Source organism: Mirounga leonina, unplaced genomic scaffold (genome assembly GCF_011800145.1).
Source record: "Mirounga leonina isolate KUSES-001 unplaced genomic scaffold, KU_Mleo_1.0 Mir_126, whole genome shotgun sequence".
Lineage (NCBI taxonomy): Eukaryota > Metazoa > Chordata > Mammalia > Carnivora > Phocidae > Mirounga > Mirounga leonina.
This window is the reverse complement of record NW_023270314.1, coordinates 1,852,220-1,871,770: the sequence shown is the minus strand read 5'-3', so window position 1 is coordinate 1,871,770 and position 19,551 is coordinate 1,852,220. Positions and strand designations below refer to the sequence as shown.

General features: G+C 33.9%; 1 protein-coding gene across 5 annotated transcripts in view; it reads right to left on the bottom strand.

The window, feature by feature from the left end:
* The window catches only part of PPFIA2 (PTPRF interacting protein alpha 2), a 467,879-nt gene that overhangs the window by 41,525 nt on the left and 406,803 nt on the right, over positions 1 to 19,551 (bottom strand). For all 5 annotated transcript variants that reach the window (XM_035002058.1, XM_035002061.1, XM_035002059.1 and 2 more), the window contains one exon: positions 15,549 to 15,642. In XM_035002058.1, the coding sequence (XP_034857949.1) occupies positions 15,549 to 15,642 (94 nt within the window). The remainder of the gene's footprint in view (positions 1 to 15,548; positions 15,643 to 19,551) is intronic.

Genomic DNA, 19,551 nt, shown 5'->3' with positions numbered 1-19,551 from the left:
TTTACATAATTTCTTTCCTCACTTTGTTTTGACTTTAATCAGTTTCAAAACCATTAAAAAGGTATAAACACACACACACACACACACACACATGTGATGGAGCAATACAATTACTCATGCTGTTCTTGAAAACTAAAGGGACTTGTATTACTTTCTACTGAACAATTTCACTTTTGAAAGATTCTATGGTCTGTTCTCCCTAGTCACTTCCTGATAGTAAACTGGGGACTTATTGGAGGAACACTGGTAATTTTCAGGTTATTTGGATACCATTTAGACTAGATTACCTTAGTGCCTCATCTAATTTTCAGCCCTCTTTAACTCAGATTTTGAAGTACATGGGTTTCATGCTTCTGAGGTTATACATATTTTCTCATGCTCTTATGAGGTGCGGGAAGTTGACAGTAGTATCAATGAATAAAGAGAATATGTCAGTCACTCAAGGGTATGCAACACATGGGAAAGTTGATGCTTAAATTTTATCTTCTGTTTGCTAATTTAATGAATGATCTTTCCACCTCAAATCTTCTGTTTTTCACTATATTTGTACTTTAACTTCCTAAGCTTTCTGTTAGAGATTCTACAAGGGAAGTGATTTTGAGGTCATAAACTCTTAAGTTCCAGGAGCATGTACAAGATGACAAGAATCTGAATTTTAGAATGAAGACAATTACATTAGTTTCTTAAAGCCCATAAATGACAATGCATCATGCATTTATTCTTTTTCAGTATTTCATTCAAAAAGTGATAGGGAAATGAAGTTTTATTATTGGGATTATTTTCCTCATGAAATTTAAAAGTCTTTAGAAAACAGAAGACTGGTATTATATGATGACATGAAAACAATGTTTTAAATCTAATGTCTAGAATATTCATTATTTTTAAAAAGTAAGAGCTTACAACTTTGGCTAGCAAAGTTGAACATTACCCTAACCACAGCTCGCCTTGCATTTTTAAGAACACTTACTAGAGCTTAATATCCTAGTTTATCCTTAATATCCTTAATATCATAAATTATCATAACTGAAGTAAATTCTGCATTGTTAAATAATCAGTAATAGTAACTGTAACTTAAAATTAGAGTAGAAAAGTATAACAAATATAAGCGATAGTAATGAACTAAGTAATATTACAAAGTATATGACCTTGTATTGGCATATAAAATATCCATAAAGCAAATTAGGGGCACTCTCCCTAGCTTCCTGGATAACGGCATCTCATTGGAGCCATTTTATTTACCAAATATGCATGTGTGTGTGTGTGTAATATATATTATATATATTGAATGTGTGTTTGTATATCGTATTATGGCACATTTTCACATGAAGTGCACTTAAAAGTCCATTACAGATCTAAGTCGTGTTTTATTTAGATTCTAAGAACACATGCTAGGTTGTTTGGAATTGATCAAACAACCAAGGTGATCAGAAGAAACTGATGTAATTGTCTTCATTCTAAAAGCTTATATATATATAGCTTTAAATTTAAAAGCAATACCTCTCCCAAACTAAAGTGTTTTTAAAAGCTCACCATGCTACCAATGCAGAAGTTTACACCAATGTAAATATTTTGTAAATGTTGTACACAATTTGTTTTGCTTTGAAGCCCAATTTGTCTTAGGAATAGATAATAACATGTTCTAATTTTAGTTCAAAGAGCAGGATTGAGTTGTTTGGATTTTAAAGCTTTGAAAATTAACCAGTAGTATAGGAAATAATGGAAAAAACACACACAACCAAAGGAATCAACCAAAACCAAGGATTACTTTGGAAACTAGGCATACAAGTCCTACTGGGCAAGATCCAGCATTTAACCCTCTTCATTTAAGTACAGTTCTAGTAATGAACACAGAAGTCTGTGTCTGGAAGAGGATGCGGGTGGGGAACCAGAAAGCACTAGGGAACACACAGAAGGACCCAATCATGCAGCACTGTCCAAAGTACTGAAGTGGCCCATGACTTAAGCCTCACTGAGTGCCATACTAACTCCTAGAGAATGACTCGAGAAGAAAGGAAATGACGTCTGGAATGCCTTTGACATGTGCCTAATAGAACTGAAGAAACAGATGTGCCCGCAAGGCCACCATCATTAATTTGAGTGTGAACATTTCTCTGAACCAATGATTCCTTTATGGTGTAGAAATGAATACACTTCACAATTTTCGTTTTAGGTCAGAGGCAGTGCAGCTTGTGTTACAACTGAAAAGAGAAATACTAAAGATAAAAGAAAAAAAGGATGGTGCTGAAAATAAACATGTTCAGCAGCCATTGTCATTCAACTTACCCAGATGTGCTTTTCATGAGATGGAGAAGGATGGATGGAAAAGAAAAGCACACAAATGTTAATGGATACATTTCAGTCCAAAGAAAGCCATGGGATAAAACAAGAGCATCATTTCAGATGTGCAAAAGCTCAGATATGAGAAAGACTTGGTGTCTTTTTTTAATTTCACCATGACACACATACTCACTGCGTCCAAAAGCATGATCAGGTTGAGGGTAGCTCTAATTGTTGACTAGTAAGTCTGTCTCTTGAAAATGAGCCACTCTGAAACATGCATGACCACATTTTTCCCAGCCTCTAGTATACCCCGGGAAGAAATTAGGCACTTTATTAAAGAACATTCTTTACCTCAGGCCACTCCTGGCTTGTTTTACAAATAGAAGCAATAACTTACAAAAGAGTGCTCAGATCCTCATATGGCCTTACATGCTTACTGCTAGAGCTCAAAACAAAGTACGATGGACCCCTGCAGAGACAGCGACTTAAGAGAGCACTAGGGTGAAGGTCAGAGTATCTGGGTTCCAGTTCTCATACATGACTTGGTTAAAATTACTAGCAGGTTCTGATTTTCAACTTCCTCACCTTAATCTGGGGCAGGAAATAATTTTACATTCTGGGTCCATAATTTTAATATGCTCACAAGTGTCATAATAATAATTATTATTTTTATAAATATGCATTTGCCAGTCTTCAGAATGTGAGAAAGAATAAAAGAAGTCTATCACTCTTCTCCTCCTGCTACACTACTTCCTCTTCCTCTGTTTGAGCGGGCAAAACAAATGGTGTTGGTGCCAACTGGGTCTCTCTCAACAGGAACATTTATTTGGACAGATGTTTATAAATGTTGCTCTGAGGAAAAAAGCAAACTTTTTTCCGTTGAATCCGTTGGTTCACCAATATTACCATAAATCATCACAAAACAGCATTGATTTAAATGTAGTTTTTGAGGTAGCCCTCTTGCTCCCTGGATATAGTAGTGGCACTGGGAAAATAACGGAATTTAAATAATTCAACAAAAAGCCATGAGAATATCATTTTAAGTTTTTCTATACAAGCACAATAGACTAATTCTTTGAAAAAATAAAACTTTTACTACAACTCATAAAATATATTAAATACAACAAAATATGAAGCAGAAATTCATATCTCAGAAATTAGGCAACTTAGTTTCCATTTTTATTGCTCAATCATTATAAAGTAAAGGTTGACGTGCAATGGAACACCCTGTACGTGCCTCATCTAAACGCATTCATTCAGAGAAACCGGGTATTGTTTTATTAGATAGGCCTTTTGGAGAACGCATATTCTTTGGCCTTAGCTCCGGAACAGCTGTGGGAAGCTCTTCAAATTTTCACATGAACAAAAACATAAATGTCCATACACATTGGCACCACCATGTTCTAAGAAATTTAAGAGATCTTTTTTACATCACACATGCAACAGAAAGAACATTAAAACCAAAAAATATCACTTCTAAGGGGTTAAAATGGCTTTCCTGTCAACATACCTGTGAACTCTTTGATGAGCTCTTAAAAAAGGCAATTTCTGAGCTCTCCAGGAAAATTGCCAAAAGTATTTGGGGCCAGTTATTCCCATGGACAAAATCATCTTTTGCAGCCTGCCAGCTATCTAGGAATTGCTCTCCAATAAAACAAGTTGATTAAATCTGCACACAGTGGAATATTAATAGCCCTCACATCTTCATTTGTCATTTTCAAAGACAGAAAACTTATACTAATAAAAATACCTTAAATATAAAATTTAAGAGAAATTATGAAAATAAGGAGGAAACACATACATAAAGGAGACACTCAAAAAGTACTGCTTAAAGTTCTGATATATTTGTTATCAACTTTTGTAAGTTGTCTGATTTCTCAGTTTTTATGAACTTTCTTGTTCTCCATAGTCAGTTAATTTAAAGCAATACTGAGCAGTTATCTCACTTTATAATATTAAGTGTTTCAGCTCATGACTTAAAAAAGATGTTCTGCAAAGGACAAAAAGCCAGAGTCATAAAGGACTCTGACATATGTTGTGGGAATATACTATAAATTCATGTCAGAGGGAATATATATTTGCAGTTTCATCTAGATAAAGCATTTAATTTTTCTTCTTTCTATATTCTTTCTTACAAGCAATTATTTACAACAACACATAACCTCATTATTCTTTTTTTTCTTCACTCCAGATTGTCAAGGTTATGATAATAGCAAGATAGATTCTGTGAAAAATAAATGTTCTTCAGTTAAAGACCTCTGTGAGTAACAGGCAAATAACAAGTTTTAATTGATATAGAAAAAGAACAGGTTTTAAGTTACCATTTAATGAATAAGATCAAATCCAATTGTTGGCATGTTTTCCTTGGGAACATCAGCATACATCCAGACACAAGGAGACATTACCAGCTAACATGTCATAGTCCAAAATGGGTGCCTGAAACTTTTGAGCGGTCTCACTTCAATCCTCTAGATCTCTTACTGAATGAATGGGCCTTTGCCTGTTTATAAACTAGTCAACTTTGAATGTTAAAACTTCACATGATAAATAAGTCACTACATGAGCTTCATATGTGGAATGTGATTGCCTCTCGCTTCTTTAGGTTCAAGTTGGTGACTCGGAAAGATTTTAAAATCAATTATTAACACCAGATTGGGAAGTGAATGGATAGGAACTGATGTGGAAACGTGGAATAAAGAGAGGATTTCTCTTAATAGGTGAAACCTGAGAATGTTTAAATGCTGATGGCCAAAATACAGAAGAGAGCAGAATTTGAAGGTATAAGAGCAATTGCGAAGTCAGCACAACATGACTAAGAAACTGGGAAGAGATGAGCTCAGGCAAGAAGAGAGTATCCTACTTGCCTCTAATAAAACAGGAGAAGGACTAGTGTTAGTGTGTATTTAGCAGCAAATAATTTAGGGCACCCTGTTGGTTTCTTTTTTCTCTCCCTCTAAGGCAGACTGTGAGCTCATGTGCAGAAGATGCAGGTTTGAGGACAGTGGAGGTCTCTAACGAAAGCTGCAGAGAGTAGAAACAAAATTGGTAAGAGAAAAATACTGCAATTATTGGGTACTGCTGAGTTCCCAAATGAAGCTGGCTCAACTTCTGCTATAATGTCCTCCGGCAGCATAGAGGTGTTCAAACGCAGACATGAAGAAAGAAAATTCATTGGTGGCTGTGAATATGACTTGTGGATACAACCAAATGAAAGAGGAGCAAAAAAAGTTTAGGAATTTTTGAGTGTGTTGAAATTATGCCCATGGACTCTAAGCTAAATAGGAAGCAAGAAGAGGACAGAAAGAGGCTAGTGTGCTGGGATACAGATAAATAAATGTTCAAGCATATTTCTAGTGATCTTTATAATTGAAAGGAAATGGTTCAGAAGTTTTCAGTAAGGTTCACCATCACACTACTTCAGAAGTAACTTTTCATTAAAGTTAATATCGATTTCAAATAGCTAAACTTTGAGATTCTTGAGACTCTTTTAGAGAGGTTAAGAAATCTTTATTCTTCTAAGAATTTTGCTGTTCATTTGCCTAGTAAATTTAAGCCAGTCAGGCCCATGGTTAAAGTTTTGATTATGTAAAATCTGAAACAAAGACATTTAATTATATTTTTGTATATACATGTGCATAAAACATACATATACACATACTTATATTTTTTATTGGAAATCTTTTGGTATAGAACTATTTTTTAAATAAAACTCTAGCAATAAGATACAGATAATCACTGCCCTTCTTAGGAACATGGAAACAAGGAAGAGAACCTTGCTTGATGGCTGGCTAATTTTAAATAACTGCTGGAAGAGACAGCATCTTCAAAGACCTTATGAAAAACCTATGTAGAGCCAATATAAGATCCTATATTTGTGGGAACAAATGGGGATAATTCTTTCCAGATTAAGATGTCAGCATTATATTTAAATGTACCCTATTTAGTGACTTTTTTTCTTTTAAAAAAGGAGGTTAATTATCCTTGCTGTTTGATACTGACTTTGTAAGTTTTATTGGAATGAATAGCCTAAGATTGATTCAAGCACACATTTAAATTTCTTATATAGCTTATTTATAAGTGATCATTACTATTCTTATATCAAACTTTGAGATATTATTTGTGGCTAATTATATATAAAAAAGCAAGCTTATAACACAGCTACATCTTGTGTTTTGAAACTACGTCCCCCTCCGGGTCTTAAAAAAAAAAAAAAAAAAGGTGTTTGGTTTGAATATATTTGTTGCTCATGTTGAAAGATGGGATAAGGTCAGATGAGAAACTAATTATTCTCTAGAAAAAATATGCTACCCTTTTTAGAGTATAAAGAGAGTGAGGAGTTCTTTTTTGACTCCCTATTTAAGCATCCAAAATTATATAGAATATTCAAGGTCCAGCTGACAGACAGCCACATGTTTTACATTGCAGCTTTACCCTGAGATCCCAAATAATTTAGAGGAAAGCTAAGCTCTGGAGGTCCAGCCTCTTGTATGGCCCAGGCCCTGGAAAGCTGTGTTACCTCATAGGTGGAGGAAAATAGCAGCTGCTATTTGAAGGCTTTGTGAAAATTAAAAGAGATAATGCATGTAAAATGTGTAGGCCACCACCTAGAATATTGCGACTGCTCAACGTGATTATCAAACAGTTATTACATATATAATAGATAATGATTATCATTATTATACAAAGAATGAGGAGGAAAATGGAACAGGATATATGCACACAGGGAGAGAGGAGTAATTACAAATAAGTAACAGATATTAAATATATTAAGACTATGACATGCAAGATGGGAAGTAGACAGAGATAAAGCTGGTGAGATAAATAGAGACCAGATGATGCAGGGATTTATGGGCCATATAAAGGCATCTGGAATTTATCCTAAGGAAGCTAAGTAATAATTGAAGGATGGTAGGCAGGTTCAGAAACTTAATTTAGATAGATCTCTTTAGCTGAAGTGTGAAGAATGGATTACAGGAAGGCAAGAATGGAACATGGTTTTACTATGATGGTCTGAAAAAGGAAAGAAGAAAATCAATTCATTTGAGAGATTTTAAAGAGAGAGTATTTGGAATGATAGTAAACAGAGGTGCATAGAGGAAAAATAAGGACAAGGAAGACCAAGGGTGAAGATGAAGTCCGGTTTCCTGGTTTGGTCATCTGAGTAGAAATCACTGCCCTAGTATCTGTTCTTTTCTTAGGTTTTCTTTAGAGTTATTTCCCTGTGCAGCTTCTATTCGTGCATTCAGTTATTCAGAAAATTTGTTTTCAGTACTTCATATGCCAGGCATTGCGATGTTAAAAATAAATAAATTAATTAAAAAGCCTGGGTTCTCCTGAGTTCTGTTCTCTGAATTATATGGAGAATCATAGAATTCCAGGGTAGGGACAATTTGAAGAGCATGTAAGTCAATCTCTTACATAATGTGAATCCCCCATATAATAATTCTGCCACATACACATACTTGGCAGGTCTATATTCGACAGAATCATGAGGAACGACTCTCTTTCCAGGTGGTTAATTCTTTCTTCTTAGATATGTGATTGCTAACAGTTCTCACTTAGATTCAGCTCAAATTTATCTGTAACAACCTCTGACTTTTGGTCCAAGGTCTTATCATGAAGATACTGGTCATGTTCCTTGGAGTAGATGCTGGTTTGAATATATCCACTTCAAGTATATTTCCCAGAAATTAACACAATATCCAGTTATGATCTGTGCAGCACATAGAATGTTGGCCCTATCAATTGCTTTTATGGATATTGAAAATCATTAACTTCCTTGCCAGACATTGCTAACTTGTCTTTTTTTTACAGAAACCACTATCTTAGGAGTTGCAATTAAGATCCCCCTATACATAGACACACACCATAGCCTCCGATACACAAGTAACTGGTAAGGGTAGTCATGAAATTGGATGGAGAATTATATAAACATCCTTATTAAACTTTACCTTATTAAACTTTACCTTTTCAGTATCATAGAGATACTGGATCTCTATGTAAAGGTCTTCCTTAAATAAAATGATTTACCTAAAACCTTAACTATGCCTTCTAGCTTCATTCCTCCACAAATATGATACTCTTATTTAAATCACTTGTGAAAGAGCTGAGTCAAGCACTTTCTATGTCATCAGTTCTTTTTTTCAGATCACAATGGTCCCATCAGATATAAATCCATTTTCTTAGTTTCAACCCAGTATGTTTAGAAATACCATTTACAAAGTAAGAGAAATACCTTGCTGAACTCAATAAAGGTGTTCTTACAGCATTTTTCCCTCCTCTACCTGTCTAGCTTATTCTTAAAGGACTCCATTTACTCTTGGTCATCAATAATCTCCTTTCTTATTGATCAAAAATAATCTAATAAATGTTATACATTTATTTTGGAATCTAACAATGAGGTGACCAGTCTTCAGCTTGGAGAATAACTTTCAAATAAGAAAATGAGGTGGCTTTGCAGTACTTTTATTTTTAAATTCTGTTCAAAAACTAGTGATTTAGAGAAGTGATCATGGCCTCTGAAATACGTGCAATAATTTGTTTTTGTTTCTGTCTGTCTACAAGCACTTTGAAAAATGGAAATGTGTAATCTGAATATCAGTTTCTAACACAGTCCTTGAGACATACTAGGCATTAAGTGAATGAATGAAAAATTATCATTTGCATATTCCATTAATCCAGGATATATTTCAATGAAGACAAATGATATGGATTTATTTAGAAAAGGAGGTCATTCCTCTAGTACATGTAACTATCTAAGTTTTAATTTCCTATTACTAGTTCTTATTTTACTCTTTCCATGTCAAAAATGTTTCTCCTGAGCAGAAAATATGGAGACTATACAGGGCTTCTGATCTACTTATTCTAATCTATTAACATTGCACTGTAAGCTCAAAACAGCAACCCTATTCATTCTGGGTTCTTTTCCTTCCCCCAAATAGACAGAATATATCTAAATATAAATATTTTTAAAAACACTCTGATTTTTCGTATCTTTTTTTTCCTAAAAAATTTCAATGCATTTTGGCCTTTAGTCTTTGGATATTATTATTATTATTATTATTATTATTATTATTATTATTATTACTTTTTAGGTTTAGGGAATTTTTACAATTGTCCACGGCTGGAGCTAGACAGGGTAATAGGATCGGATGGCAAGGCAAAGGAAGCTCTAGCTCAGTGCACGCAGAGAAGACATGCTTGTGAAATTTCGAGTAGGAAATTGGGACACGTTTTCCCAGAGAAATATTGAGAACGTTAGGTTTAGGTTCTGAAATATTCTACTTTATTAAATCCTTTTGAGTTGAGTCTCCAGAGTGTTCTCCTGTGGTCATATCTGTATTAAATGAACCTTCGACTATAACTGATGGATCCAAGTACAAATATCGGTTCCACACTGAGCCACTCACATGCTTTCCCCCAGGAATTGAAAATTTGGAATGGGGTGAAACAGAAAATATGAGCTCTTGAAAACACTCTAGAGAATATTTCATAATCTCTTACTGTTGAAATTTTGGAGTTCTCCTGCTCCTGTTGTTTCTGAAATCTCTGAGATACTCTAATATCCTACCATGAATTCCCCCTTTTGCTTTGTCTAGTCAGATTCGATTCCTATAGCATGCTTACAAAATAGATTTTTGCAGAGAAAGCAAAGACATTTACCTTCCATATATATAGCAAAGACATTTACCTTCCATATATATACTTAGATGGCAAAATGTATTCAAAGCTTCTAACAGACATCTCACAAATTAACCTCTGGAATACAACTCATTTATAAGTTTAACTTGGCACACAGACACTTAATAAATATTTATTGAATGAATGAATGTTGTGGAATTTATGTGATACCTTTCATTATGAATATTTTCAGTGATATTTATTTTACTTAGAGATATGCAAACTCTTGGCTTCCAAATGCCAAGGATTAAAAGTGCAGAGTCTCAAAACACATTAAAGATTATGCACTGAGGAAGACCCTTAGGATTGCAATGGAAATAAATTAAATCTATAGAGCTTCACTTTTATGTCTTTGAAGTTCTAACATAAAGATTCATTAGTAGTGATTAACTATGACTGCCATGCTCCAAGGATAAAACTGCTTCTCTGGAGGATGCTGCTGATAGCTGAGTTGGAATGTTAATTTCATTTTAATGATGTTGAAAAATTGATTTCAGATTCATATTCATTTAGCAATGATATCCACTTGGAAGAATATAGCATATCTAACATAACAATAATAACACATTACTTATATTATAACTAAAGATCAAAAATGACAAATTAGTATATTAATATTTATATGAGATTTTTCAATTTAAGTCTCAAGATACAAAAGATCTCAGTATGCACACATTTCAGTAAAAAATTATATAGTGTAAAAATGCAGGAGGAAAATTCACAGATAAAAACTAAGATGAAGATTTCAGAATTTATATTTCTAGAGGTAAGTAACCATTCACAGGGTATTCTGTCAATTTTAATATGTTCGCTGCCTATCAGGGACTGTCATGAGAGTGTTAGACCAGTGTATTACTACTGAAACAGACAACTTCATCTTTAATCTTGTAAGTCTCTAAAAATAAGCTTCTTGGAATTAAAGTTGAGTCTAGAAGTGAACAATTTTTAAGTCAATACATGTAAAACAGGCCAGACTAGTCTTCAGATTGCAAGTATAAAGCAGAAAAAAGAAACAAAAAATATTTGACTAGAAATACTTATGATATTTCTGAACCCCAAAGATAAAGAGAAAAATCTTAAAACTTTCAGGGAGAGAAAAGAAACCCTACATGTTATATACAAAAGAATGACAATCAATTGGTATTAGATATAACTAGAAGCAAGAAGAACAGTACCTTTAAAGTTTTGAGAGAAAATCACTTTGAACCAATAGTTTTACACTTTTGGCAATTATTAACTAATTTTATATGTAAAATATATTTCCAGATTCTCTAAAAACTCAGGGAGATTGCCATACACCCTAGCATCACATTTCTAGAAATGGTGATGGGAAATTGTCAGCTATGTATATTCCAGGAAAATAAAGGCAAGAAGTATGATGAGATATTAATACATTTAACATTGAAATGTTAAACTTTGAAAATTCTTTTAGATGCTAATGACATAAAATTTCATTTCCTTCCTTGTGAGTTCATAGTCCTTGATTCTAGAGAGACACATTTACAGAATCATAATATTATCGATTCTATTTTTAGGAGAGGTGGGAATTATACTTGCACACTTTGGAAGCTTGTGACAATCCAGCTCTTTCCATGTCAGGTTAAGTTTTTCTAATTCTGGGCTTCAGTTTTGGGAAAGCCCCATTTTTGCCATACTCGTAAGTCATATTCTAATAGCTCGATTGGTAATAAAGTTGACATTTTGATCTCTAATTGCCTGACTCCTTTGTCTATTATCAAATAGGTTCTAAACTTAGGCAAAGAACAGTTTCTAGTTATTGGGTCCTAAAAGACCCACATCTAAACTCTAAGGAAAATTTGGGGAGTTAAAGAACATTTAGAAATTCAGCACTGCATAAGCTACATAATTGTTGAATCAATATGTTGTACACTTGAAACTAATAAAACATTGTATGTTAATTATATTTCAATAAAATTATTATGCTCAGACAAAACAACAATAAAAAGAAATTCAGATTTTGATGGGCCAGACCATGTAAGTTTGTGACCTTGCAATAGTTTCTATCATGCCCCAGTTACCTTTTGTAGTTGTGTGGCTGGCTTTAGTTGGCCATCTTGAGCAAGTAGCTGTAGATCTTAGATTAAAACATTGGCTGGAGAGCTAAGAAGGAGGAATAAGTTCCTAAAGATCAGGGTGACAGGTATAAAAGGGGAGAGGTGAAATTCTCAGGGCTAGTTGCTCATAATGTGAATTTTAGAAATGGAGATGCCATTTAGTATGTGTTAAGTTAGAGAAGGTGCCTGGAGTCCATTGAAATCAAACAAAGGATGATGGACAAGATCTCAGAGAGCTGTGATACTCCAGAAGGAGCCCACATCAAGAAAACTATGAGAATCACAATTTTAATGTGGAGAGAACATACTGAGAATAAGTGACTCAGTGCTTAAAGATTAGGAGAGCTGTATCATGAGGCTACAGAAAAACTGTTCAATTTTAGCAGGGAAGACCAGAAATTAATGTGAAGTACTTGAAGAATTACTAGATGAGTTTCAATTTTACACAATTATTGTAGGTATTAACTGTATACTATATAAACCTACCAGAACAATTAATGTAATTAAAGCTTTAAAGGAAAGAACAGCAAAGATAGGCATAGTAAAAGCAAACCAGACAGAACAATAGTAGATGGGCTTCAGGCCTAGATAAGGTGGTGCTCTGATCGAATAGCACCTGCATGGTAAGATCGAACCCAGGAAGGGAAAGGTCAACAAGATTTTCTTGAACAGTGGGTGCTTTAGAAGATCCGCTATTGTACCAGTCCTATGTCTAATCATAGGAAAATAACAAGAAATGCAAGAAAAAACACATTCCTACATCCAAAGCGAAGTAAAAGTAGAATGAAGTAGGGACCCAGACCCAGTAAGCTGTTCTAACCTGCGTGTGCTTAATTTGTTGGATGGGAAATGTGCCTCAAATTAGACCTTTGTTTGGGACTGCCAACATTACAAATTTCTGAACTTTGCAAGAATTTGGAATATCTTGAGTGCTGTTCTCTGAAAGTATCTCCCCATATGGTTTTTAAAAAATGTGTCATAGCTAACTTCTTGAGATAACATTTCTCTCAATTAAATTTCAATTCACAGATTGTCAACTGTAGATACCTGATATACTAGTAAAGTTGAAAAGAAGATTTTTATTTTTCTTCAGCTCTGCTTATTCCCACTGAGACTAATGAAGCTCTGATATAAACTTTGGGACAGTGAACATAGGCCTAAGCTAAGTACTTTGTCCTGGAAACATCATTTGGCTTGGTCAGTGGATAGAACATACAGCAACAACTACAGTGAGGAACATTTACAACTACAGTCATTCCAACTATGCACATAAACCGATAGTGTTCAATATTTTCAAAGAAATTGCTCCATTTTTGCTTTAGTTCATTTTTCAGTAAAATGTACCTGAATTTCTTATCCATCTTGAAAGACCAATAAACATGAAATAATTGATCTTGTCTATCTTATAAAACTCATTACATGAAGACACTTCACTCTTCGGTAATCCAGAAACCAAGGTGTAGTGTCATTCAAGTCCTGAATAAGGGTTAGCACTTATATATGTCTCATAAATACTGGTTACATATTTATACTCCTGAGGTACTTGCCATGGAATAATCAATAATAACAGAAATACTTCTGTTCTTCCATTAATTAACTCTGCCTTGCCTTGTTGGATTCATTTGAACCCAAATACCATTATCCTATAGGAAATGTACTGAGAAATGTTATCCTTTATTATATTATAGAATGTTCTTAATATTCTTCTTAATATTAAATACAAATATTTTATTTAATACATTTTAAAATTATATTTTGCCAAAACATTTTACAAAATAGAACTCAAAAGTCAACTATAGTAAAATCTTCAAACCAAATCTAGAACTAAAATCGGTTTCTGACTATGAGGGTAGTTAGGATTTGAGAAATAATTCCATAAAATTAACATTAAGTTAATCCAACAGTGTTTAAAATTAATAATAAATTTTAAATATATTAGTCTTAAAATCACTGCATAATTGGAAATGTTTAACTTTAGTAACTGTTAAAAAAGACATACTTGGTTCCATAAACAACCAACGACATATATTACTTGCCTCAATATCACCCTTCGCAATGTGAAAATTGGTCAAGTTGCCATTATATATAAATATTTCATTATAGAAAAAATGAAAATTAACTTTTAAGTGAAATAAACCAAGTTTATTAGCCAGCCTGGGTTTTAATTAGTCTTATTCCTTTAGACTTAAAATAATTTTAAATAAATAAAATTGGAAGTTCTTTAGACTTGAAATAAATTCTAAAGAATCTATCAAAAGAGATTTTTAGAAGAATTTTTTTCTCAGTAAATAGCCATAAAATTGAATAAAGCATTCCTTGATAGTAATGAATAAAATTAAGAGAGTTCGAACAGATTGTGATAATATTTAATTATATTTTTGAGTGATCAGTAATGAAAGAAGAAATATTTATTGCTACTGAATGCAATCGAGCATTTGGTTGTTTTTAAGAAATAATGCTCTCAAGGTCACTTCTTTATTTCTACACAGTGTTTCTATTAAATTTGGATACATATATATATATATACATACATAATTTTAATAAGTGGAAAATTAGTGAAATAATTAGGCTAGTGAGCTCTTCTACAACTTGCAAGTCTGTATTTCCTCATTATTAGTAAACATCTGTAAAGCAAATGAGAAAACAAAATATGGAGTCAACTGATTATCTCAAATACTATAACCATATGAGCATACCTGTTATAATAGTGGTAACCAGAGCAATGAATATTATTTCATAGGAAAGAAGGTAAACATGAAAACTACAAACAAATATTTGAGAGGGAGGAGAGGTAAAGGAGTAACCAACCGACAGATTCTGGAATACCGAAATCCTTTGGCTTTTAGAGAACATGTTTTATAGGTATTATTTCATCCCTGAAAATGCTATTTTGTATTTTAAAAATATGTTATTTATAGACTCACTAGCTTTCTAACAGCTGCTGAGACTCAAAATTTGCCAATTTTGCAAGTCACTTAAATGTTCCATACTATATGTGAATGAAAAAGATACACTATCAGTTTCCTGACAGATGCAAAACAATCTGCTCTGGGTCTAAAATAAGTTTATGTTCAATCAGTCAGAGAAATTCTCCTTTTAAATACTCCAATTTAAGAGGAGGTACTTTAATTGTTGTAAGAGGAAACACAAAGTTGGATGTATAGTTTCTCATTTTATCATATACCAATTCAGTACTGGATTTAACATCAAATAGATTATTATATTACTTATGAGGCTACACTTAAATACTTTAAATATATATGAGTTTTGCCAATAAATGCATTGGTCTCTTAGAATAAACTGTTTATTTCTATTATAGGCCAAAGAGTTGTATACCTATTTCAAACTGTAGCTCAGTAGAACCAGGAAATTCCAGCACTGAGTAGTTTTAGGGAATACTAGGACAACAGTGGCCTTGGTCTATTGTTTCCAACTACTGTCTTTTTAATTCCCCACAAATAAGAAAGAGTCAGTAAAAGCTAGAAAAAGGAAGATGAAAATCTCCAAACCTACTTTTTCTTCAGTCTTCTATCCTTCTCAGCTTGAGTTCCAAGTTTGCCTAGCCCCAGGGACTCCTGAGCAGCAGCCTCAGTCTCCATAAAGCCTCCTGTGAAGAAGTAACTATTCATATTAGGTTGGATACATTGTGTCCATTTAAAAGTTAGTTGATCAACAGTTCAATACCACGTATTCTTTTTTCTTTCTCAGATCGTCTTTATATTTCCAACCCAACATGTGTAAAATGGCAGGGGTACATAAATGAACAAACACTGAGAGAATGAAAAGGAAAGGTACCCTATTAGCCTCCTATTCAACTGCACCCAGCAGCAACATAATACATAATAAATACATGGATAAATACAGTCTGCGAGCTTCAAGGTCCTTTTTTCTTCTTACGAAAAACAAGAGCAAATATGGGTGTAGTGCGTGAGGTTTCTTTCAACATTTGAAAAATGTGACATAGCCCAATGAACCCAATCAGGTGCATGTCTTCAATTCCAAGCCAAGGGGATGTAGAGGCATTTGCTGATATCTAAAGATTTTTCATATCCTGCTTTTGGAATCATCTTTTCCTCACGTAGCTAACTCCTATATCCTTCAGTATAAGCCCTACTTCCAGAACTGCTTATGTTCTGGCAGGTTTTCTTTTGTTTTGTAAATTTTATAATGACATCTGGAAAAAATCATGTCTTCAAAAGATCTTAGTAAGAACTGCTTTTACTCAGCAAGCCATAGATTATTTAGTTTAGTGTCATTTTTATTGGTGCTGGAAAATATGCAATATACATAACCTTGCAGGGAAAGGAAGAAGAAAAAAAAGTATGTTGGGCATCAAACACAGAATTACACATTTTACAATGCAGTTATTTCATTCAGGATCCATAAACATATAATTAATTAATAAATTCTTGTTACAATTGAAAAATGAGAACTTAATCTTGGGCTCTGTTTTCTCTCATATTTACTGCATGCAAGAAAACATGAAGCCAAGGTACATGAAAAAATGTTCACTACTTTTAAGTGGGTTAAGGTATACATATTTTTTAAGTGTAAGGGATTTAAATTCCAGTTAAGCTCAAGATTAGGTAGAAAGACTCAAGCTAATACTAACCCTTACAAAGACTACACACACATGCACACACGTACACACACACACAAATATCACCAATATATCAATAAATAAAATTATTAAAGCCAATTTTTACTATTCTGTCATTGTAATTTCCCGACTTCACATTTGCAGGGCTTGACCAGGTTATGGTTTTTCTAGTGAAATGAAATATCTTATTAAAGCACCAGTGACAAATTTTGTTGTTACTGCTTTTCATAATTTATTTTAGCAAACAATCTATAATACCTGATGCTATAAATTCTGCAGCATTGGCATAAATGTTAATCTCATAGCCTAGTAACTCTCTTACTGAATTGTATAATTGTAACAAAGTCCTCTTTAATTGAAAACCGTGACTGTTGTCTAGATCTAGTCAATAATTTTGAATCTGAGTACCAAAATTTATTTTATTATTATGCACATGTGTAATTAATACTTAAATAATTTTTATTATGAAAGAATTTCATTGTTGGTACCATTAGGAAAAGCATCCACTAGCTGAATGAAGGACTCTTGGGGGTCATTTATTTTAAATGTGAGATTTTCCATTTATGCACAGTGAGTGGGTATTTTCATTCATTTCTCTCATCAGTGTACTTGCCTTACTGTATATCCATAAATTATTATTCACAGTCTGCAAGTAACAATAAAATTGTTCTCTTGAAATGGAAATGGAAATGAATGATTCACTTAAAAGTTACAAAATTCTTGATCAGTCCAGATGGGGACATAGAGATTGATGAGGTAGACCCATTAAATAAAACCACTGAGTGGTTGTATGAATCAGGCTTTCTATTTTTTCTGAGCAAAGAATATCTAAATTATGATTTCAATTTTTTTTCAAGAACCCATTTTAATTAGCAAAACTAACATTTTAAAATAAATGGTATCTCTGGGAGGGAAACAAAGACAGCTCTGGAAGAATATTGTGAGTCAAATCTTGACCCAGAAAAAAAAGATATTAGAGTTTCTCATAAATAAAACTATAAAAATAAAAAGCATGAGGAGCTTGGAAATACTCTGAATACTTCAAAATCTAATATCCTTTGAATAGAGCATTTAATAGAGAATTACAGCTATATCCTCTTTCAAAATAACATTTATGGCCATAGTAGGTAAAATTATTTTTAAGGATCACATGTAGGACAGTACCCTTAAGCAGGTGCAAAAGTCTAATCAGGTGCATTTTTTTAGCCCAATTAAAATAATTCTGGATGAGAACCTTCTTTCATAGAACTGATCCAGCAAAGTTCAGTTTCCAGCTATTGGTAAGAATGATCTAAGCCAAACCAGCTGATGAACTCTTACTCTATGGATGATCATCTGACTCTGGAGAGTGTCTGCCTTATTCTTGTCCAGGTAGTAGTGGGTTCATATGGCTATGTGGACTTTACGAATCTGTCTGTTTATCGATACTAACATTTTATTCACTAGTCATACAGAGCTACGAAGCACTTGAAATGTGGCTGGTCCAAATTAAGTGTTGGAAGTATAAAATACACGTATGCTTTTGAAAACATAATGCAAAAGAACATAGGATATCTAATAATTTTATGTTGATTACATGTTGAAATATTCTGGTATATTGACATAAATAAAATATTAAAACTTATCTCAATGGTCTTTTTTTTACTTAATGTAGCTACTAGAAAATTAAAAATTATATATGTGACTCACATTTGTGGCTTGAATTATATTTCTGTTGGACAGCTCTCTCTATACTGATGGTTCTAAACTAAAGACAGTACCAATCTCCAGAAGGAAATTAATTTTTGCATATGTTGAGGGAGGCACATTTTCAAATGTCACAGTGACTGCAAAGGGCAACTGATACATATTGGGCAGGGAACAAGGATTCTAAATTCTTTAATGAGTAGAAAATCCTTTAGCCTATCCTTAAAATGGCAAGAGTGACCCTGATATGAAACACTAGCCTGTGGAAGCTAGGGGTTACTCACTCTATGGGAGGTTCATTAGGAATGTGAAGAGAGGGATGCCTGAGCGGCTCAGTCAGTTAAGCAGCTGCCTTCAGCTCAGGTCATGATCCCAGGGTTCCGGGATCGAGTCCCTCATTGGACTCCTTTCTATTACGCGGGGAGCCTGCTTCTCCTTCTGCCTGCCGCTCCAGCTGCTTGTGCTTGCTCTCTGTCTCTCTCTTCCTCTATGACAAATAAATAAAATCTTTAAAAAAAAAAAGGAATGTGAAGAGAGCATCATTAACTCTCCACTCTCTCATGGCATGAGGCACTCAGACATTGAAGGCTTGAGTTTCATGATTCAATGGATTACTCAGATAATAAATTGCTTATCATTTGGCAGTGACCACCTAGTAGTTGTGCATGCAAATGCCCAAGTCAAAATTCTTGCCCTCAATGAAGTTCTCTAGGTTATCACTAAGCACACTTACATTGGTGAGCTCTTTTAGTTGAAATTGTTGGACACAGGACCACTCCTAGGATGTGAGGGTCCCACTCAAATATTTTTTCCACCTCATTTTCTTTGTAAACATTTTGAGTAACCCCACATCAGCGGGACAACAATCTAGTGGTCCAACATCATACAATAGCATTCCAGACAGCAGGAGTGAGTGATTCACTTGTCAGATTACCTTCCTACAACCAGAGTTAGGTGGGCCACTGGCCCAGAACAACCTCATGGGTGTAAGTTTCTGGGCTCCCTGAGATATCTGGTTGACCCCAAGCACGGGAAAGAGGGTCAAGGTACATTCTGAAGGGGAGAAAGAGGGACCCAAATCCACATGGTTTGCTCAGATCAGGCACCATGCCCAGATGGCACTGCCTCCCTGGTTTGTCCCAGGGTCTGAAAGGTAAAATAATAATAATAATAATTAATAAAATAAAATAAAGTAAAATAGGGTGCCTGGGTGGCTCAGTCGTTAAGCGT